General features: G+C 41.8%; 1 protein-coding gene across 1 annotated transcript in view; it reads left to right on the forward strand.

Annotated features, from left to right (window-relative positions):
• Window positions 1-2,163: 2,163 nt before the first annotated feature.
• nek11 (NIMA-related kinase 11) overlaps window positions 2,164-23,428 on the forward strand; it is a 311,548-nt gene continuing 290,283 nt past the window's right edge. Inside the window, exons 1-2 of the mRNA XM_028817897.2 lie at window positions 2,164-2,262; window positions 4,567-4,812. Of these exons, the coding sequence (XP_028673730.1) occupies window positions 4,634-4,812 (179 nt within the window). The 5' untranslated portion in view covers window positions 2,164-2,262; window positions 4,567-4,633. The remainder of the gene's footprint in view (window positions 2,263-4,566; window positions 4,813-23,428) is intronic.

Consider the following 23,428-nt stretch of genomic DNA (forward strand, 5'->3'; position numbering starts at 1 on the left):
TCAACATACACTCAAATGAGCAATCTTCGGACCACCCTACTCATTCTTGGTAGGACCTCCTTTTGCTTTCAAAACAACCTCAGTTCTTCAGTGTCCTGCATTCCACAAGCTGCTGCACCAGTTCCTTTGAGGTTCTGCTCCACGTTGACATGATTGTATCGCACCCTTTCTGCTGTTTTGTCAGCTGCACTTTCATGCCATGAATCTCGCGTTCCACCACATCCCAGAGGTGTTCTGTTAGATTCAGATCTGGTGACTGGGCAGGCCGCTGAAGATCACTGAACTCGTCGTAAAGCCAGTTTGCTTTGTGACCTGGTGCATTGTGATTGTTGAAGTTGTCATGAGAAGATGGGTAAATTGTGGGCATGATGGGATGCACAGAGTCAGTAACAATACTCAAATAGGCCATGCATGGCATTAAAGTGATGATTGAGTGGCAGTAATGGGCCCTAGTCCGGTCAGGTTGGGCATGCACTGGTACAGCACATTGCTGCACCCACCACAGGACGAAACAGCTTGGGATCCCGGTTGGCAACCCCCCAGGCAGACACGCAGTCCAGTTCCCCCCCTCTGGAAATGACCCGCTATCTGCCGCAGCCAGGTGTTACGTGGACATCCCCTTGGCCTGGCAGCCACTCAGGTCCGCAACAATGTGAGCTCATCACCCTCAGGGAAATGTGCCACATGGCCGTAGTGCCGTTACTGACACTCGCTCACAATGCAGGTCATGTGCCTCATTCCAGACTCCATGAGCATCACAACGTCAAACCAGCGGGATTCTCTGAAGGGACACACATGAAGGAGTCCAGTCTTCATCTCAAGTCACTGGATGGCGTCCAGGACTCTAAAGATTTGGACCTTTGTCCTTTTACAGATATCAGGAGCGCCACACACCCCTCTACAGCCACCTCATGACCCCCCAATGCTCTCCCAATCTGTCTACTGACTTCATAATAAGAGTCACCAGAGACATGAAAGTCACCGCCGAGGTAAGTAAACCTCTCTTTCTGTGAGATTGCCCAAAGTGTGCCAAGAGAACTTTCCCTATGCCACTATGCCACCAGGCTGGACTGGTGACACAAATCAGGTTGTGAGCATGGATTCACGCTATGGGCACCAGATTCTAAACCTACTCTCTGTGTGCCTCCGCAGAAATTGAGATTCATCAGACCAGGCTATGTTTATCCAGTCTTGAACCGTCCAGCTTTGGTGAGCCTGTGCCCACCGCAGCCTCAGCTTTCTGTTCTTGGTTGGCAGGAATGGAACCTGACATGGTCTTCTGCTGTTGCGGCCCATTTGCCTCAAGGTTTGATGTGTTGTGCATTCTGAGATGCTTTCTGCTCACCACAGTTGTACAAGAGTGGTCATCCGATGGTTACTTTCCATCAGTCTGGCCGTTCTCCTCTGCCCTGTCTCCTTAATTGTCCACAGAACTGTCGCTCACTGCGTGTTTTCTTTTTCAAATCATTCTGAATAAAATCTAAAGACTGTTGTGTCCAAAAATCCCAAGAGAGCAACAGTCAGAGGAATACTCGGAGCAGCCCATCTGGCACCAACACTCATGCCACAGTGGAAATCATCGAGATCACATTCTAGTGTTTGATGTGAACATGAACTGAAGCTCCTGACCTGAATCAGCAGGAATGTACGCGTTGCGCTGCTCCCACGTGACTGGCTGATTAAACCGCATTACTAAGCAGGTGTACAGGCGTTACTCATAATCTGCTCAGTGAGTGTTTAACTTGTAGAAAATTATGTCATGCTGTAAATAAAGAATGCATAACTGGCATACATAAGCTGCGGGAATGAGAATCTGGCAGCAGCAGCGAATAAAATAGCTTCTAAAAAGCAGCTCACTTCATTCTGCTCATCTTCACACACCCTCGAGTCATTTCTATTTTTACTCCAAAACGGTCCCCATAAGGTTGCAGCCTTCGCCTCCTGGGACGTCCCTTCGTCTCACGTGCTCGTCTGTTGTAGCGAGTAGTCCGCAGCAAATGCGCTTTCTCTACTGAAAACCCGCCAGGGCACGCCCACACCCCCTTATATGGAAGTGCATCCGCTCCATATAATTCGTTAATAAGACGACTCGTTAAGCGCGGTGGCCCACCCGCCCCGTTTCCATGGTAACACAAGTGTAAACAGTGAAGCTAGAAATCATGAAATGCGAGCAGCGACGTCACAATGAAACAATGGACTAACGGCTTGTGCGTGTAACTTGCCGAGTTCTGAAACCCCGAATGTTTCAAGAAAGCGAGTCAGGTAATGAAGCGACCGCACGTTTCGCCTTTTCTTACGGAATGCGGACTTCTGCAAGTGCGCTCTGGATCTGCGAAGTTCCCAGCTGCGCACGTGCCGTAGGCTGCAGCCCACGGGTGACGGTATTTTACGGTGACCATGCTTTTTCTGATTTATTGTTTTCGTGAATGTCTTGATGGTAATTTACTAGATCACGTTTGGGATGATTGTTTTTGCATAAACAGAAATAAAGCATTAAAACGCACTTAAGTGAAAGGTGCAGGAGTGACACTTTTTGAACCAGCACGGCGCGACTCACCCTGCTTCTCTGTCTTATTAATAAGTTGGTGTTTCAGTTGATTTTGTATGATGCGGGAGTCGTTTTAGGTGAATCAGAAAGGAGCAGCATCCCCATTCTAATTATCAACCTAATATAAACACACCCTCTAAAAGTTCTGATTTTGCAAAAATAATTCCAAAACTTTATATCTTAAAAAAAGTCAATATTTCCTATCGTTTTGCTATGAGATTTACGGTAACGCCAGCTCTGGTAATTAACAGGCCTCCCGAAGCGTCACGTTTCTAATCTGCCGCTTGTTGTGACACCTGAAACTGCGAAATAACAAATTAGAAACGTGACAAGCGACCAGGAGCCCAGGATGGCGACCGCTCATCGGTCTGAACTGTCCCTGTAAAAAATGGAGCTCCTTCAGGTCTTGCTTTAAATATCAGCAGTAAAACAAAATAAAAACTAAGTAATGGAAACATTTACTTAAAATCTATCACATTTTAAGTTAACTTAAACTGATGACGTTTGCTGCTTTTATGTGGCTGTTTGTAGTTGTATTGACATCAACCTCTTAACACAATTAATAAACGGTGAAACAAACAACTCCTCCGATTATTTTCTTGAAAACAGAAGCGTAATCTCTTCTCATGATTCGCACATTTGGTGTTAATCTTACTCAGAATGAACACATTTTTTTTTTATACTACGAACACGCACATTTTCACCATGACGCTCGCATTAATTGATTTAACTTGAAATAAACAACTTTTAGAGACCCCATTATGTGCGTACAGTATGACCGTTCTGCATCAAGAACTGCCCAGTTTGTTGCATTGTATTATATAAATGTAATGAATTATTACTATTATTGTATTAGTATTCTTTATTACTTATGACGCAACGAGACTTGCAACATTAGTGACGCAGCCTGATTCATTTCTATTGTTTTTATCCAGTCAGAGCAGAAGAAGGTGAAGTCAGGGTCGCACAGGTGTAAGTGGTGGGATTTGAACCCACGACCTCAGGGTTTGAAGCGCTCCACTGAAAAAAAAAATGGCAGTTAATTTTACAATGTAAAACTGTTAAATAGCGGAGGTAAACGACTGTAAAATCTAAAACGGTAAAGCGCTGTTTCGGTAACACCGAAGTTATGATAGTTGCATAAGTAAATGCCCCCTTTTACCATATTGTTCCTGGTGAACTGCATTGCTTTGCACAGTAGGGGAAGAAAACTTCAACAAAGTTAGCCGACTTACTGTGTCTTTCCCCACATGCTGAAGGGTTTTTAAGGTTATGGAGGCTGCTTTATGGTGGGTTGTATTTGATAAGCTGGCACACATGAAGGGCAGACTGCTACACCACAAAAGCGAACTTTACTTCTCTACCAGACAATGTGGCGCAACTTCCTTAAACATTGAATTCTTTTCAATTCATATAATCAAATGATACAACCTGTTCGCTCTTGGTTGTTGTTACTTTACTGATGCAGAGTGTGTACTGCTATTTGATCCTCACAAGATTTTCTAACGGTTTAATGACTGGCAGATTTATTACAGCGCATGGATTTCAGGTTTTTATTAAATGTTCATTGGTGTTGTAAAGACAAAATGGTTATTGGCACCTTTTGTACAGTTGGAAACTAGAAAGCTCAAAACTTTGAGTAAACTGATTCTTCTTTTTTCTGAATGCTGTGGATTTTGTGTGGTTGTGGAAGTTTAGATTTGTAATATTGCTTCCCGGGTCCTCCCTGCGTGGAGTTTGCATGTTCTTCCCGTGTCTTCTTGGGTTTCCTCCCACAGTCCAAACACATGCAGGTTAGGTGCATTGGCGGTCCTAAATCATCCCTAGTGTGTACTTGGTGTGTGTGCTCTGCGGTGGGCTGGCGCCCTGTCTGGGGTTTGTTTCCTGCCTTGCGCCTTGTGCTGGCTGGGATTGGCTCCAGCAGACCCCCGTGACCCTGTAGTTAGGATATAGCGGGTTGGAAAATGGATGGATGGATGTTTGTTTAATTTACCAGTGTGCCGTTTTCTTATTCCCAGAGCACAGTGCCGTTCTCCTGAAGAGCAAAAAGTGAAAATAAAGTCTTTCATCTGATTGTACAACAGGATGCCGAAATTTCGTGAACGCCTGCAAGCCAAGGACGTCTGCAGAGAGCGGCCGTCGCCTACTGTATGGACGGGAAACCTGATAGCAAAGCGGTACAAAATCCAGAAAAAACTCGGCAGTGGGAGCTTTGGGATGGTCTACCTGGTCCGAGATGAGAAAGCAAGAACGGGTGAAGAAGAGTAAGTGTCTCCTCCTTTATGGGCGACCGTCTCTTTAGACTGTGACCTCAATTGGCTGTGTGTTTGTGGGGTGATTGCTGTTGTATTGTCATTTGATTCATTTCTTGTTATGCTTTGAAATGTTTGTTTCAGGTTATTATTATTATTGTTATAATATAGCGCTGCTTGCTCTGTGTTGGCTCAGAACATTTCACAGATTGTTGAAATGAAGGTTATTATTGTTGGGGTTAGGGTTTTAACCCTAAGTCATCATTGTCCCGTTTACAGAGTACAGTGAATTTGCTTGTGTTGATCAACATGTCACACGCTGCCCCTCGGCACTAATATAATACAAAGGAGGGATGATTAAAAGGAGAATACAAAGTAACAACCAAACCAACAGACCACGAGTCTCGCTGACGCCAGGTGTATAATTTTGAGTGAATTTTGCTTAAAAATGGATTAGACCCAAGGTTCCCAATGGGAGCCATACCGCCCACCAGTGGGCGCTGAAGAAATCTAAGGGGGCATTTCTTGTCCAGGGGGCGTTGAGGACCAGCCGCCACCCCCTTGGGCAATACTTGCAAGAACGCGCTGAAAAGTTTGATTTAATGCTAAAAATCATCAAATGCATGTTTCAACCAATTATTCTAAATGTTCATTAAGAAAGACCCAGTCAGTCAGTCATTTTCCAACCCTCTATATCTTAACACAGGGTCACGGGAGTCTGCTGTAGGCATTCCCAGCCAACACGGGGCGCAAGGCAGGAACAAACCCTGGGCAGGGTGCCAGCCCACCGCAGGGCACACACTAGGACAAACCTAACCTGCATGTCTTTGGACTGTGGGAGGAAATCTACACAGACACGGGGAGAACATGCAAACTCTACACAGGGAGGACCTGGGAAGTGAACCCGGGTCTCCTTACTGCAAGGCAGCACCGCTACCCCTGCACCACCGTGCTGCCCTTAAGAAAGACCTATCCGTATTAAATAGTAGGTATTGGTACAAGTTTGCACAAGTCACGCATTCTCAGATCATGCAAGTCCTGATGAGATTAACACACGTGCAGAGGACCGAATCCATGTGGGTTCATTGAACGTTACTATAAATACGTGAAGATTTTTATCAATACAAGATTGTTTCGGAATTCCTTCAGAGCAAGTGTCAACCTAAAATGAAATGGATCACATTCAAAGGAAAACTTACGTGGACCTACTTAATAAAAACTAGGGGGCTTTGCCCCCTGCTCGCTTCACTCGCCAACCCCCCAGCCTGTGCTATGCGCCCACCACTTTGCGTTTCTGCCGCTCACGTGTGTGGATTTCAGTTTCACCAAACAACAAATCTTTTAATTCTCGCGGACAGGCCTCTTCATTGGGAAGAAACACTACTTTTCCCTGATGGCAACACGAATTAGACGATCTGCAAGTCTCCCATCAACATATTTAGCCGAATGAGGATTTAGTATGGTCAACGATCTATTAACAAAGAAAAGAAACAGATTGTCAATAGTGGATTGTGGCAATTTTAAGATTGCTGATGACAAAAACATCGAAATATTAGTCTCATCCCACCCAGCTCAGCCCTCTCACTAATAATATTAAATTCATTTTTTTAATAATAATTTTTTAATCATACTTTGAGCCATACACCAATATTGTTAATATCTTCTAATAAAATAATTTAAAAAATCTGTCCTTGTTTTTCAATATATAGTATAGTACAGTTCACCCAAGGTGGGCACTATCGAATCACTCTTTGAAAAAGTGGGCTCTGACCCAGAAAAGGTTGGGAACCTAAGAATTAGACGTTTCATTGAGTGTCACATGTCTAAACCAATCCAACGCCTTGTGAACTATAGGCGGTGATCACGTTACCCTGGTCTGATGGACGGCAAGCTTCTGATTCCGATGAACTGACTACAGTTGAAAAGTCTCCTAAAAAGAGTCCTGTTAAAATGTGTCGCTTATATGGAGAGGACATTGCTTGCTTTAAAAATGAACATAACCTGATAACGTAACCATTCTGTAGCAACAGATCATACATTGGCATTCAATGGCATCGGTGGATGAGTGGTGAACGTGAATGATACGTTGTCTGTCTGTTACGCGTTATGACAGTGTAGGAGTCTGTACGCTTGAATTGGCAGCTCCATTCATGAATGTATGAACTGAAAACTGCACACTCTGTCAAAAGGACTGCAGTTAAGAGAGTGGATAACGAAAAACCCCAGGAGAGGCAGATCCCGGTGCTGTAAACCCTCGAATCAACAAATCTAACGACACCAGCAAAGCTCGGACGAGACTGCCCAGCATCCACCGTCTGTCTGCACGTCTAAAGGAGTAATTAAAACTGAACATCCCTGTCTAATTAGAAATGCTAACGTGCCGTGACAAAATCGCCATTGCGTTATAACACATTGTATATCCGTAGACCACAATGCTTGTCTACGCTCTATTTATTTGCTGCTGTTGATGGTGAACTAGGCCTGGGATGGGCAAAGCCAGAGGAAACTCTGGTGGAGATCCACATCGGTCATCTGATCTGGGTATAGAGGCGGAAGACTAATCGAACCAACTTGTAACCGGGTTCCCTCTGAAGTTTCCCTTTGCTTGGCAATGTAGTTCTGGTAAAGCAAATGATGAGACGTTGGGGCCGAAACGATCTTCACATATTTTCAAACTTTAAATTTGGTAAGATGCCCAGCTTGTTGACGTGGAATGCCAAGTGCCTAGTTGGCCACTTTTGGTAAGCAGGATGACCCGAATGAATCATTGAGTATGGAATTCAGCCAGTAAAGCGCTGACAATGCTGCACCGAGCCCCCCTCTTTGTGCATTCACCTGACTGCTGGACTGACTAAAGGAAGTTAGCAATGGTGTCTAATTGGAAATGCAAACCGGACGTGCCAGAATACAGCTGTGGCACTTTAACACATCATCTTTTCGTAGCCCACAATGCTTATCTGAACTCTACTTGCTGTTGTTGTGCCATATAGTGATGTACGGTAGCAGTCAGAATGACAGAAAGATGTCGTAGCAGACAGCAGCACTTAATAATGCATTTACTTGTATAGCCACGTATCTGCGGTGGTCTAAGTGTGCGTTTGTCTCCGCTGTCGCTGCGCTCATCACATCGTGCAAAATAATTATGAGGCTTCAGCTCCCATGTGCTACTGAGCTCCAGATCGGGTGACAGCAGTTTTAGCTTTTTACTGTCTCTCAGTGCCAAGTCTGTTATTCAGTGCCTTCTGCTCTTTCCCTGGAACCCCAGCGGTGGTTTAAAATGCATGGACTGGAGGAATTAGGGGCGGGTGTTTTTAAGAAGAAGCCCTGTGATTGGAGGTTTTCCAGCTTGTCACTACAAACCTTTTTAACAGGTTGACTCCAGACGCTGTAAGGGAAGGCACAGCCAATGAAAGATTTGGGGTACCTGTAGGCAAACCCCGCATAATGTAAATGAAACACTGGTTATAAACGTGTTAAAAGAAGAAAAATAAAATGTCATTATTGACACAGATAATAACAACAACATTTTCTTAAATAACACGATTTCATAAAATGATGTAGCTGAAAGTACTTCATGGGGTAAAGAAAGAAAAAAATATAAAAATTAGGCAACACTAATTAACATATAATAAAAGTGAGGTCCGATGGCCGGGGGGGACAGAAAAAAACAAACAAAAAAAAAAAAACTCCAGATGGCTGGAGAAAAAAAAAAATCTCCAGGGGTTCCAAGGCCACGAGACCACCCAGCCCCCCTAACATTAATGATCTCAATCAGTCCTCGTGGTTTTCAGGCTTCACGTGGAAGATTTTGATGATGCTGGTCATGTGGACTTCTGGCCTTCAATCCATCAATGTAGAGACTGCACGGTACCCTGATCAGGTGGTGGGGGGCGCAGATCACCACCACAGAATACTGGAAACAGAACAGCAGAGAAAGTAGGGGTTAGTATGGATTGTGAAGTCATGAAAGAAATGATCATTCAGTGCATATACAGAATATCAGGGTTACACTAAAATGAAGCTACGAGAAAGCCATGTTACATTAATGAGTTTTTAGCAGTTTAAGTGCTCCACCATATTAGCCTGGCAACGTTCTATCAGTAAACTCGTATTCCAGATTTAAGGCGCTTAATAGCAGAAGGCCACCCGCCTCACCACTTCTTTTTAAGTTTAGCTCTTGGAATTCTAAACGGATCCTCATTTGAAGATCTAAGATTACAATTTGGAGTGTAAGGTGACAGGCCTTCTGATATATAAGATGAAGCAGATTATTTAAGGCTTTATAAACCATCAGCAGTATTTTAAAGTCAATTCTAAACGGCACAGGTAACCAGTGTAATGACGCTAAGACTGGGGTGATGTGCTCGGAGTTTCTTTTCCTTGTTAAGATTCTGTCAGCTCCATTCTGCATTCATTGCAGTCGATTGATGTCTTTTTTGGGTGGTCCTGAGAGGAGTGTGTTACAGTAATCTAGTCGATTAACACTAGAATTACCAGAGCCTACGAAAAAACTTGTAAATCCGTCCCACCTTAAATCGCGTCTTAAATCCGTTTGCACATCTCCGCCAGAGTCCTTTGTCATCTAAATGTGCTGATAAACACAAGCTACTAGCAGCCAGCTATTCCATCCCCCCACAGACTTAGAACGAACTTTTCCTAGCTCATGCCTTGCCTTGATTTGATTATCTGAGATTGAAGTGGAGTTTTAGAGCGGAAATAATATAGCGTTATTTGGAATACACGCATTTCATGTGTGTTCCGTTTATATAGTAGTCTGTGCAAACACATTTTTAAAACAGAAATGTTTTTCATATTCTAATAGTAAATGACAAAATGTAGGCATAAACTATATAACGTATGAAGCCTGAAGTCCATATATCAAAGAAACACTTTCACAAAAGGTACAAATAAGAGAACACGTGCGCTTTTATTCAAAAATATAACTGCACAAAAAAAAAAAAAGCCGCGTTAGCATGCCACATTGACACTCTTACTACAACCGCTGTGGTGGCGTAATGGTATCGGCTCCTGACTGGGGATCAGAGGGTGGCGAGTTCGATCCCGCACGGCTGGACTTCGAGAAGTGAACTGCTCTTATTCTTACAATTTTAGAATAACAACATAAATTTGATTTCAGTCTGTAACAGCCGGTGTAACTTATGATACTGGTAAAGGTTAGCTTTTTTTAATTCACTTTTCATTCTCGCAGTCGCATTCAGAATCAATCCATACAACCACATCTGACATAAAGACACGCTATAGGTCTGCAGTGTACCACGATGCATACTATCTCACCGTCACTTGAAATCAGCAGTTCTTAGCATTGCACCACGCAAGCTGTCGTATCAACCACCAACTGTAACTTGCTTTCTTTATTCTTCGATTATAGTCTTGAATAAAAGTGCACTTTTATTTATGTGAAAACCGCTGTGTCAGATGGGGTTGTATGGATTGATTCTGAATGCGACTGCGAGAATGAAAAGTGAATCAATCCATTGATTTAAGACGCGATTTAAGGTGGGACGGATTTACGAGTTTTTTCGTAGGCTCTGGTAATTCTAGTGTTAAAGACAAAAGCCTGAACTCATTTCTCAGCATCTTGCAATGTTATAAGAGGTCTAACTTTTGTTATATTTCTTAAGTGAAAAAATGCTGTCCTAGTAATCCGATTTAATATGTGATTTAAAATTCAGGTCAGAGTCGATAATGATCCCTAAATTCTTTACCTCCGTCTTGATTTTTAAGCCTAATGGATCAAGTTTATTTCTAATATCATCCTGTGACAGTTTTAAGGTCTCCGTAACCCCTTGAACCCTCAGACCAGACGTCAGACACCTGGTAAAAGTCCAAATATGAATTTATTATAAATTTATTATAATAATAAATGTGCACAAAGTACCACCTCTCCACAAATCTCATAAATCAATAAACGATAACCAATCCTCCACTCCCAGACGCGTTGCCACCCTTCCACCCAGCTCAGCTCAGCGTCTGGGCCTTCCCACAGTCCTTTTATATTTCCTGACCCTGAAGTGGTTCCAATCCTACAGTCCATGTGATTCCTTATCACTTCCGGGTCAGATTAAAAGTCCTTTTCTTCAACCCGAAAGCACGTTGTTCCTTCTGGTCATGTGATTATGACGCACTTCCGGGTTATAGGGCTACGTAGCACTCTGTAAGCCTCCCTACAGCGGCTCCTAGTGGCCCCCATGGTATCCAGCGGGGTTGTTTATAAAAACTACATCGTCCATAATGCCCTGCTGGAATTTGGGGACCTTACATGCTGCTGGGAGGACTACATCTAGCGGCCTGGAGGTGTGGACCAGAATATTCAGCCGGCCATCCCTCACAATCCTCATTATATCCATTTTTGCCAATCGCTAACATTTCTGTGACCTCCAAAATGGTGGAGCTTCCAGAAATGAGAACTCCTGGCACAAAGGGGCGTGTCCAAGCAGGTGGTCACCAGAAGTGACATCAAGGATGTTAAAGCGGTCAATCTTCTGGTCTGCAGAGGGAGATCGAGAGAGAGAAAAGGTACAGTGGAGCCTCGGGACCCAAAGAAATTTCCCCCATCGGATTGTATGTAAATGCAATTAATCCGTTCCGGACCGTACGAACTGTATGTAAATATTTTTTTTTTTAAAGATTTTTAAGCACAAAAATAGTTAATTATACCATAGAATGCACAGCGTAATAATAAACTAAATGTAAAAACATTGAATAACACTGAGAAAACCTTGAACAGAGAAAAGTAACATTGCAAGAGTTCAAGCTACAGCCTTACAAACCGCTTGTTGTAAACACTTGTTTTTAATGAGTTTTAAGCACAGGGGAATAAATAAACATTTGAAAAATCCGTAATTTATACAAAAACTAACCTTGCATGAGTCGAATTCTGGCATGAAGGAAGCGAGGAGGAACTGGGTGGAGAGGAGATTACAGTTTTGAGGGAGAGTCCCTCTGCGCAATGCACGTCTGACCGAGAACAATGTACTGAACAGGGAGAGACTGAACACGTGCAGAAATCACCGGCGTGTATGAACCGGAAGGGAAACTGGCTTGTTCGTCACCCAAGTGTGTGGTCGTGAACCGATGCAAAAGTTTGGCAGACTTTTTGGTCGTAACCCGATTTGTACGTGGTCCGAGACGTTCATAACCTGAGGTTCCACTGTATTAGTTAACAGCGCCATCTTGTGTTCTGGTGAGAAATGATCATCATCTGAGCCTTCAAGCTGCCCCCATTGCCCACATGTATGACAACGTATATTCTTGTTTGAGAATCACATCTGGCCCTGCAAGACTAACAGACAGCAAATCCCAGTTACCTCACTGAACCTAACCATCTTCTTAATAAGTGTGGGGAAAACTGAACAATGGTATATTGGTTTACTGAACCAGTACTTTTTATTGGAGATTACCATCTCTATAATTCCTATGATGGAGATGGGGTCCAGCTTGAGATAATTGATTTAAACTCCCATTATTTGAGCTTATGCAATTTAAAAAAAAAAAAATTGCCACCTCAACCACAAATTGATAAGGTTTGTATCTCGGTGGGTTTGAGGGATATAATCGTTAAAATGACCCATTACGTCGCCCACTGTAGAGTTTACAAGATCATTAGATCAATCTTTTCCATCTGCTTTTTATTATCTGCTACAGATTCCTTATGGATATACTTCTAAATTGGATCACTGTATAGAGCAACTAAATGAAAAAGGGGCAGATATGGCTTACATGTCAAGTGGAAAATTGGAACCGCACAGGGATAAAAAATATTAGTACCATTAGACTGTGGAATCAGAATACGTTTAATTAGATATGTGTTTAGATAGGATGAAATTTTAGATATCCTACCCCTCCGTGTATCCTAAATGTAACATTAGTAACCCCAAGCCTATTCTTAAACCTAAATGGCATCTAAGCATTGGACACCTTTAACCTGGATGGTTAGTTTAGGAGATAATCACTCCGAAGAGCATGCACTGGTACTCTCATCTACTAATACTTAGGTGAAATTTGTCTTAAAATCACTCTAGGATGCTATCCATACAAAAATATACAATTATAGATTTCCTCTTCCACAAAATATTCATTATATAGAGTCATACATATTCAAAAATATAATGTATTTAAAAAAGCCTATTCACTTCTGAAATTAAAAAAAAAAAAAAATGAGCAGGGGTTCAAATAGACTGCCCCTCGCCCGACCCTGGTCTTGTATAAAAATTGCAAATAAATTATACCTCAAATGGAATAATTATTGAAACTATAAATCAGCAATAAAACTTAAATATAAAAGCAGCAGGAAGAAAACATTTTTATTGCACTTTTCCTTTAGGATAATCTGGTTTTAATTATATAGAATTAGGGTAATTTACGCTTAGGGCTATTAGTTTTCCTAACTCTAATTTTAAATATTTTGTAGCCCCTAGGTGCCTTTATAAATAAATGTTTATATTCAAGTTTTAGTGCTGATTTATAGTTTCAATAATTAGCTAAGTTATACCTCAAATCAACTACGTATTTGCAACTTTTGTACATGACCAGTAGGGGGCAGTCTATTTGAACCCCTGCGCGTGGAAATTTTTTTTTTATTTCAGAAGTGAATAGGTTTTTAAATATAGTTTTAATAATATTTTTGAATATGTATGGCACTATATAATGGATATTTTGTGGAAGAGGAAATATATAATTGTGTATTTTTGTATGGATAGTATCCTAGAGCAGGGGTGGGCAAAGTCATTCCTGGAGGGCCGCAGTGGCCGCGGGTTTTTCGTTCCAACCCAGTTGCTTAATTAGACAACAATCCTTGCCAATAATTACATTTCATGGCTTGTTGGTGCTTTAACTCTGCTACGTCAAGTCATTCTCATATCCTAGATTTTTTTTTCCATTCTAAGGATATCATCCAAATACTTTGAAGTGTAAAACAGATGAGTAATTCTCAGTCCTTCACTTTTTTCTCTTCTCTTTCCTTCCAAGTATTTAATTAAAATAAATAGTGCACGATAAATACACACAGGCGTAAAGGGTAACAAGCAAAATGGATAACTGCTGGTTTCTTTTGTCATTTGCATCTTATTGCTAATAAGGAGCAATTAAAAATCGAGAATGCAGCTGTTTAAGACTTAAATAAGCAATAAGGGTTCAAAATCTTAATGAGGGAGACAACTAAAATGAAGCAGAAGTGTTTCTAGAGCAATTAGTGCTTCTTATTAAGCAATTGGGTTGGAACAAAAACCTGCAGCCACTGCGGCCCTCCAGGAATGACTTTGCCCACCCCTGTCCTAGAGTGATTTTAAGACAAATTTCACCTAAGTATTGGTAGATGAGAGTACCAGTGCATGCTCTTCGGACTGATTATCTCCTAAACTAACCATCCAGGTTACAGATGTCCAACGCTCGGATGCCATCCAACACTAAATCCTCTCCCAAATTCTCGCCCTTTGTCTCCCTCATTACTGTACCTAGCAGTTGAATCTTTACTCCAACTCGCCTCCCGTTCCTGTAAAGTGTGAGGTGGACTGTGCTTACAGTGAACACGCCATGCAAACACTGGACAGGCAGCACAGATCAGGCAGTGACCTCCCCGTCCAACACTGGCTACTACAGCTCTGTGATGTCACTCTGCCCTCATAAAGTGCTATGGGGCACTGGGGGGGGGGGGATCAATTTAAGTTGACCACACAGCAAATTTTCAGGGAAAAATTTGGCAAACAAGGACAATAGCAAAGTCGGCAAATTTGCTGTGGGAAACATTTTTAGCGGATTTCGACGATCAACATGTTTCTTCAGCAGTAACCTGCAACGACTTTATCGATTTTTTTCGAGATGGTGAAGCATATGAAGGAGATAATTTATGCATAATCGGTAAACTCTGACGCCACGTTGGCGGGGACTGTGTGCATCGTCACAAAGACATCGGGCGACTTTCATAGCTGCCGTTCATTCATGCGCAGGGTGTAAATCAGATTTATCAGATGATTTCTTACCGAGTTTCTGTCTCTTTATATGTGATGGTATGATTGTGTCACGTCTTAAGCTGGGGTTCAAGTGCACGTTTCAGGTCTCTTTGGCTCATTTGTAGATTCTTTGATTTATGTTGATGTGCATCATTGTTTAGATTTGGTTTTGTCCGTCAGTTACTTTTGTTGTGTTCCGTGTGTTTGATGGTATTTCGCCCGCGATGGTGGAGGACCTCCTGCTAATCACTGCCCCCTGCTTTATAAATCTGGAGGGTCTCCCACAGTTCCTGCTGTTTCATGTTGAATTTACTTGGGTGTTTGATGAATGTTGCTTAATTTATTTCTGTTCTTTTGGGATTCATTTGATATTTTTAGGAATTTGCTCTGTTATTTGACTTTGCCATTGGACCGTATATCAGGACTTGTTCACCTCGTACTGTCCTTGCTGGCAGCTCCTTTTTGGCTTGTGTGCTTCATGTACTTACTGTGAATTTTTATAATAATAAACCTTTCTATTTTATCGAGATTCATTGCTTTCAGTTACTAGCCAGGGTTTGATGGTTTATCTCCCTCTAGTGGGCATTATTAGAAATGTTTGGGACAACATGCTTTGGAGGTTTATTGTCACTCCTGAGTTCACAGCAGTTAGCTGTAACTGTGACTGAGGACTACAGACGCACGCTGCAACTCATCGGGTCCAAATCACAGGCTGCACATGGCGTCTGATGCGAATTAAAATGAGCTGCTGGCTTTCTTTGCGCTTCAAATAAATCATTTAATTCAAAAGCTTTGACTTTGAAATTTGCTAATCAACCAAACCTTTTATTTGAAAAGCCTTGGGGACCGACCTTGGATATGCGTCATGAGTGAAAAACGCTTTGGCTTACTTCTCGGGTGTTGGGATTTTGTTTGGCAACAACTTACTTGTTACTTCACACAGTAGTGCGAAATCCTTTTGTAAAATTAAAATCTTTCTTGACACTTTAAATGACTAAGAGGAATGTTGTCGTCAATAAATCACATGGCTGGGAAAGGGAGGTTGACAATGAAATGACTGAGCTGGCAGCGTGTCTGCTGAATGGCACGTCAATTTTATTATAGCTGGACAAAAGTGTCTGGAGTCTTTAAACTGATTAAAAATTAAACATACCTTTTTAAAATTTTTATCTATTTATTTTTTTTAAATTTTTGCTAGTTTTACCTTAAGAACTGAAAATACCCAATGTTGTGAAAACAGCTAGGTGCCAGCGTAATATTATTGAATGTTTTACTTTCACTGTTTCAAAACAGATAGTTGAAGGATCAGATCTCTTTTCCACTTTAATAAAAGGGCAAGAGTCTGGTTTCTATGGGATGGAATGGAATGGGCATGAGATTCATAGGAGCAGTGCTAATGTTTGTAATGTGCCATCTGTTGAAATACAAATTGCAATGTATTACTACATGCATTAAAACAATTTGGTATGAGATTTGTAAAAGCATTGCTAACGTTTGATGCACCATCTGTTGGAATGACAAATGCAATGCATTGTATTACTGTGGATTAGAAAAGTTTTGTATGAGATTTGTAAAAGCAGTGCTAATGATTGTGATGAGCCGACTGTTGGAATGAAAAATGCAATGTATTGCATTACTACATGCATTAAAACAATTTGGCATGAGATTTGTAAAAGCTTTTGTAATGTTTGATGCACCATCTGTTGGAATGACAAATGTGATACATTGTATTACTGTGGATTAGAAAAGTTTTGTATGAGATTTGTAAAAACATTTCTAATGAGTGTGATGAGCCGTCTGTTGGAATGAAAAGGCAATGTATTGTATTACTACATGCATTAAAACAATTTGGCATGAGATTTGTAAAAGCTTTTGTAATGTTTGATGCACCATCTGTTGGAATGACAAATGTGATACATTGTATTACTGTGGATTAGAAAAGTTTTGTATGAGATTTGTAAAAGCAGTGCTAATGAGTGTGATGTGCCGTCTGTTGGAATGAAAAGGCAATGTATTGTATTACTACATGCATTAAAACAATTTGGCATGAAATTTGTAAAAGCATCACTAATGTTTGATGCGCCATCTGTTGGAATGCCAAATGTGATACATTGTATTACTGTGGATTAGAAAAGTTTTGTATGAGATTTGTAAAAGCAGTGCTAATGTTTGTGATGTGCCATCAGCTGGAATGAAAAAAATGAGGCCTTGTATTAATACGTGCATTAGAAAAAATTGGTATGAGATTCATGAAAGCATTGCTAATATTTGAGATGCGACATCTTTTGGAATGAAAGGTGCAATTCATTGTATTACAACATTCAGTACAATAAATTGGTATGAGATTCGTAAAAGCAGTGCTAATGTTTGTGATGAGCCATCTGTTGGAATGACAAATGGGAGGCATTGCATTACTACATGCATTACCAGAATTTGGTATGGGATTCATAAAAGAAGTGCTAATGTTTGTGATGAGCCATCTGCTGGAATGAAACACAATGCACTGTATTAATACATGCATTGCAAATTACATTCCAGTAGATGGTATATTGCAGACCGTAATGCTGAATGCACTGAGGTCTACAGGCTTGATTACTCAAATTTCAGTCTGTCTTCGTTCAGGTGGCACAGTTAGTTTTTAATATTTAACTTGGCAGACTGTGATCTCATGGTCCTCAAGCTCTAAGTAGTGAGAAATGCGCTACTGTATATAAATGAAAAGAATCATTATTACTAATTCCAAGCTTTGACGTTGCACACCCCTTCATTCTCTCTCTATATTAGCGTGTCTCAACTTTTAGGGCCTCAGGTCCCATTTTTACCTTTGGGGTGGGGAGTGTGATAATAGAAGAGACTTTGGTCCCCTTGGTGGAATGAGAATGATTACAATAGGAGGGTGGGGAAGATGTCACAGCAAATCAACAGCTGAGGGATCAGATCAGAGCTCTTTTCCACCATAATAAAAGGATAAATATCTCTTTTTCTGGGTGTCTGTCTTGTTGCTCTGTTTCTGTTAGTCCTTCTTTTACGAATCCTATACCAAATAGTCTAACGTTTGTGATGCTCCATCTGTTGGAATGCAAAATGAAATGCATTTTGTTGCTACATCTATTACAAAATACCTCCTGATAGATGGTGCACTGCAGACATTAGTGCTGAATATGCTGAGGTCTTATTTCAATTTCAACCCGTCTTGGAAGGGGAGCACAGCTGTTTTTTTAATATTTGACATGGCAGACTGTGCTGTGATGGTCATCAAGTAGAATTCAAAGATTTTGGTATTGCATAGGCCTTCCCTCTGTTCCTCTGTATCGGTGTTTCTCAGCTTTTATGGCCTCAGGACCAAGTTTTAACTGGAGCTGAGCAGGTTGTCTTCGATAAATTAGAAGAGCCTTAGGTCCTCTTGGTGCAAAGAGTGCGATTACAATGGCTGAGGGTCGTGTCACGGCAGCTTGCTACCTGAAACTGTACATCCAGACAACAACCTGCCCCAGTGGCTGAGAAACGCTGCTCTGTATCCCTCCTAATCTCAGATGATGTTTCTGCAGTTTTTGCTGCCATCCCTCCATCCACTGCATACCCTCATCTGTTACTGATGGCCTCAAAATGGCATTGTCTATAGGCTAAATCTCGGAACAATACAATGAAGAGTAAATAATAGTAATGTATTTTATTTATATAGCACCATTCCATTGCTTCACAAATACTTGAATGGGTTACAAAAATAATAACCATATACTGAAGAGTGGGCAGAATATCACAGGATTCACTCTTGAACAGACTCGGCCAATTTTACCAAGGACTCCCCCTCCAGCTGAGGCTCAAATGTCTTTAATGTTTTTTTTTTTTTTTTTTTTTTTTTTTTTTAAATTCATTTGTCTTGTGGGTGGGGCCATAAAGGTCTGCCCTCAGCCCTTTAAATGCCGATGAGAACCTGCAGTCCTTTGCGGTTCATTGTGAATGCGGCGGTTACAGGACAGCCACAAGTAATTAGGCACACAAATTATTCTTTCCGTCTCTTTCCTCCTTCACTCATCCCAGCAAGCTTTGTCCACCTTCCACCCGACTCTGGCTCTCCGACTGGGTTTGAGGTGGCTACTTTTATATTGGCCAACCTGGAAGTACTTCTGCTCTTCCGCCCATGTGACCTGCCAGCATTTCCGGGTTAGGCGAAAACCTTCTCTCATATAAGTCTTTCACAGCAACCCCTGGCGGTACCCATGGCACCCAACAGGGCTGAGATTAATAAACTTCACATCCAATATTGCCCTGCGGGAGTCTGGGGCACCGCTGTAATCCCAGGGAGCTACCATCTAGCTTCCTGGAGGAGGCCGTGCCCTAAAGAAGCTGCCTTCCACTATTCTTCCATATCCTGGGCATCCTGGCTGGGTTGGGCTTCCGGCCATATTTTACTCCTATATCTATCTATCCTATCTATCCTATCCATCTATCTATGGCTTTTGTATCTCCTTTATTTTGAGCTTCTAATTAAAGAAAGAAACATTTCAGAGGCCTGAGTCTTAAAAAAAGGCAAAGAAAATGAAGGTAAAACAATTCAATCAACAGCAGAATTGGGTCAAAGATGAAGAAAGTGGCAGGCAAGAACAGCTGCAGCCACAGTAGCCCTCCAGGGTCGGACATCTCTGCTCCAGTTCATCGTATCACAAACACACGACTGACCCCTAGTTTAAGAAGCACCGGCACACTCTACAGTGGACCCCACCAGGTGAGGTGACTCCCCGAGGATCATCGGGACTCAAACCTGCAGTCTTACACCCTGTGTAGTGAAAGGCCATTCTTGTGCTTGAGCTCTTAATAAAAATAATCTGTAAAAAGCAAAATTAGGTCAAGTTAATCAGGAAAAGGATCCTCCTCTTCCAAATTTGATTTTTGAAAAAAAATAATGTAATTAATGAAGCAGAGAGCCAAAGGGTTGGGCTGAGTTATGATTTGGAACAGCAGGTGGTGCCGGCCCTTCACACTTGAGACTTTTGCTCATTTGTTTGAATCTTTTCTCTTTGCAGTTCAGTGATATGCCTCTTGGTGGCAGTCTTGCTCTGTAGTACGGACACATTTTAGGCTTTCTGACTTCAGAATTCTTACTGTGTTCAGGTGGCCTGTTCAAATGAAGCTTTTTACATTTTTCATGTGGTTATGATACAGAGCTGTTTGAACATTAACAGAATTTTTTTTTTGTTTATTTAATTGCAACTACTGATCAGTTATATGTAGTACAGTATCTGTAGCTTTTGCTGTAATCTCTGATTTGGAGAATTTGGCTTCAGATCACAGATACCCAGATATCTAATTATCCGTTAACGATCATGTGGAGCCAGAGCCTGTCCTAGCAGCACTAGCAGGAGGAGCTTGGAGGTCTAATTTGGGAAAGGCACAGAGATAATTTAGAGATGTCAATGAACTTAATCTGCACATGTTACAGAATAAGAAACATAGCACTTTTCCCACTACTCAGAGCTTGAGGACCACCAGAACACAGTCTGCCATGTTAAATATTAAAAACTAGCTGTGCCACCTAAGCCTGAAATTTCAGTTATCAAACCTGTAGACCTCAGTGTGTTCAGTAATTCAATAATTTGCAATGCTTATATTAATACAGTGCATTGCATTTTTCATTCCAACAGATGGCTCATCACAAACATTAGAACACAGACATGGGGGACGCAAACCTCAGGTAGACACTGGCCAAGCTGCCAATGGGACCCAAGTCTGCAGAGGTGTGGGGCAACAGTGTTAACAAGTGGATCACCATGGCACTGCATATAATAAGCATATATAAAGAGAAGACCAGTCTCCTTTAAAAAATGTAAAAACATTAAAGTTAGTGTACTATTGAACTTCATTTAACTTTAACATGTAAATGAAATGTTTCACTACTTGGAAGAAAAAAAAACCCTTAATGGTGAACTCTTCAACCTGGGACATCTTTTAAGAGTGATGTCCACCTATTATATCTATCTATCTTGCTCTGTGGCACAAAATACTGTAAGCTGGAAGGGGAACAAGGCATGTTTTGCATTTTCTGCAGTTCTTCCTTGGTTCCCTTTCCTTTCACGTCAGACCCTTCACGTGTGACTAGAAGAGTCCTTTAAGCAGTTTATTGGCCTCAGCACCTTGCCAAGTCATTAACTACTCCTCACTCTTGTTATTCATGTCCATTTTGTGCCATCTTGGTCCTTGTGCTAAGTTTGTTGGCCTTTGTTTTTGACTCTTTTGCTTTTTGAGTCAAACTTAACAGAACAATTGCATTCAAACCCTTACCCATGAGAAAGAGAGGAAGGCCAACAGCCCAAGGAAAACTTCTGAGAGTAGTAAAAAAGAGAAAAGAGTCTTTCTCCCCAACATAAATGCGTATTCTAAAATGTTATTGATGAGATCCTGCACAGATCCTCTAAGTGAGAATTTGATTTCTTCCAATTTCAAAGGGTAGATAACATTAGTTACCCACTGACTAGAGATGGGAAAATGATACCAAAATGTAGAAGCTTGTGTCAGCCAATCTGAAGCATAGCAAGTCAGATACAACATACAGTGCATCCAGCGCTTCATCACTTTTTCCACATTTTGTTCTGTTACAGCCTTATTCCAAAATGGATTAAATTCATTTTTTCCTGAGAATTCTACACACAACACCCCATAATGACAACATGAAAAAAGTTTACTTGAGGTTTTTGCAAATTTATTAAAAATAAAAAAACTGAGAAAGCACATGTCCATAAGTATTCACAGCCTTTGCCGTGAAGCTCCAAATTGAGCTCAGGTGCCTCCTGTTTCCCCTGATCATCCTTGAGATGTTTCTGCAGCTTCATTGGAGTCCACCTGTGGTCAATTCAGTTGACTGGACATGATTTGGAAAGGCACACACCTGTCTATAGAAGGTCCCACAGTTGACAGTTCATGTCAGAGCACAAACCAAGCATGAAGTCAAAGGAATTGTCTGTAGACCTCCGAGACAGGATTGTCTCGAGGCACAAATCTGGGGAAGGTTACAGAAAAATTTCTGCTGCTTTGAAGGTCCCAATGAGCACAGTGGCCTCCATCATCCATAAGTGGAAGAAGTTCGAAACCACCAGGACTCTTCCTAGAGCTGGCCGGCCATCTAAACTGAGCGATCGGGGGAGAAGGGCCTTAGTCAGGGAGGTGACCAAGAACCCGATGGTCACTCTGTCAGAGCTCCAGAGGTCCTCTGTGGAGAGAGGAGAACCTTCCAGAAGGACAACCATCTCTGCAGCAATCCACCAATCAGGCCTGTATGGTAAAGTGGCCAGACGGAAGCCACTCTTTAGTAAAAGGCACATGGCAGCCCGCCTGGAGTTTGCCAAAAGGCACCTGAAGGACTCTCAGACCATGAGAAAGAAAATTCTCTGGCCTGATGAGACAAAAATTGAACTCTTTGGCGTGAATGCCAGGCGTCACCTTTGGAGGAAACCAGGCACCGCTCATCACCAGGCCAATACTATCCCTACAGCGAAGCATGGTGGTGGCAGCATCATGCTGTGGGGAACTGGGAGACTAGTCAGGATAAAGGGAAAGATGACTGCATCAATGTACAGAGACATCCTGGATGAAAACCTGCTCCAGAGCGCTCCTGACCTCAGACTGGGGCGACGGTTCATCTTTCAGCAGGACAACGACCCTAAGCACACAGCCAAGATATCAAAGGAGTGGCTTCAGGACAACTCTGTGAATGTCCTCGAGTGGCCCAGCCAGAGCCCAGACTTGAATCTGATTGAACATCTCTGGAGAGATCTTAAAATGGCTGTGCAGCGACGCTTCCCATCCAACCTGATGGATCTTGAGAGGTGCTGCAAAGAGGAATGGGCGAAACTGGCCAAGGATAGGTGTGCCAAGCTTGTGGCATCATATTCAAAAAGACTTGAGGCTGGAATTGCTGCCAAAGGTGCATCGACAAAGTATTGAGCAAAGGCTGTGAATATTTATGGACATGGGATTTCTCAGTTTTTTTATTTTTAATAAATTTGCAATAACTTCAAGTAAACTTTTTTCACGTTGTCATTATGGGGTGTTGTGTGTAGAATTCTGTGGAAAAAAATGAATTTAATCCATTTTGGTATAAGGCTGTAACATCACAAAATGTGGAAAAAGTGATGCGCTGTGAATACTTTCTGGATGCACTGCAATTTATTTCTGTCTAGCCCAAAATCACACAAGAAGTACCGCAATGGGCTTTAACTGGTCCTGCCTCTTCACAGCCCCCCAGCCTTGACTCTCTAAGAAGACAAGGAAAAAACCCTTGTAGGGGAAAAAAAATGGAAGAAACCTCGGGAAAGGCAGTTCAAAGAGAGACCCCTTTCCAGGTAGGTTGGGCATGCAGTGGGTGTCAAAAAGAAGGGGGTCAATACAATACAATACACAGAACAGAACACAAGTCATCCTTTATACAATATAATAGCGCAATAAAAATATTACAAGTACAGAGCAGAATTCAACAGCAGATGATATCACATAATAGGATTTGGATTTGTTCAGAGACCTGGAGACATCTGTCGTCAAACTTCCTCCCCCTATTGGCCATTCCACAGCTGAGTCAGCGCTGGGCCAGCCAATCCGATGACAGGACCCCTCTACCTGATGATTCCCATGAACCTCCATCAGAGATGACTTTACCTTAGGCAGGCAAA

This window comes from Erpetoichthys calabaricus, chromosome 13, assembly GCF_900747795.2.
Source record: "Erpetoichthys calabaricus chromosome 13, fErpCal1.3, whole genome shotgun sequence".
Classification (NCBI taxonomy): domain Eukaryota; kingdom Metazoa; phylum Chordata; class Cladistia; order Polypteriformes; family Polypteridae; genus Erpetoichthys; species Erpetoichthys calabaricus.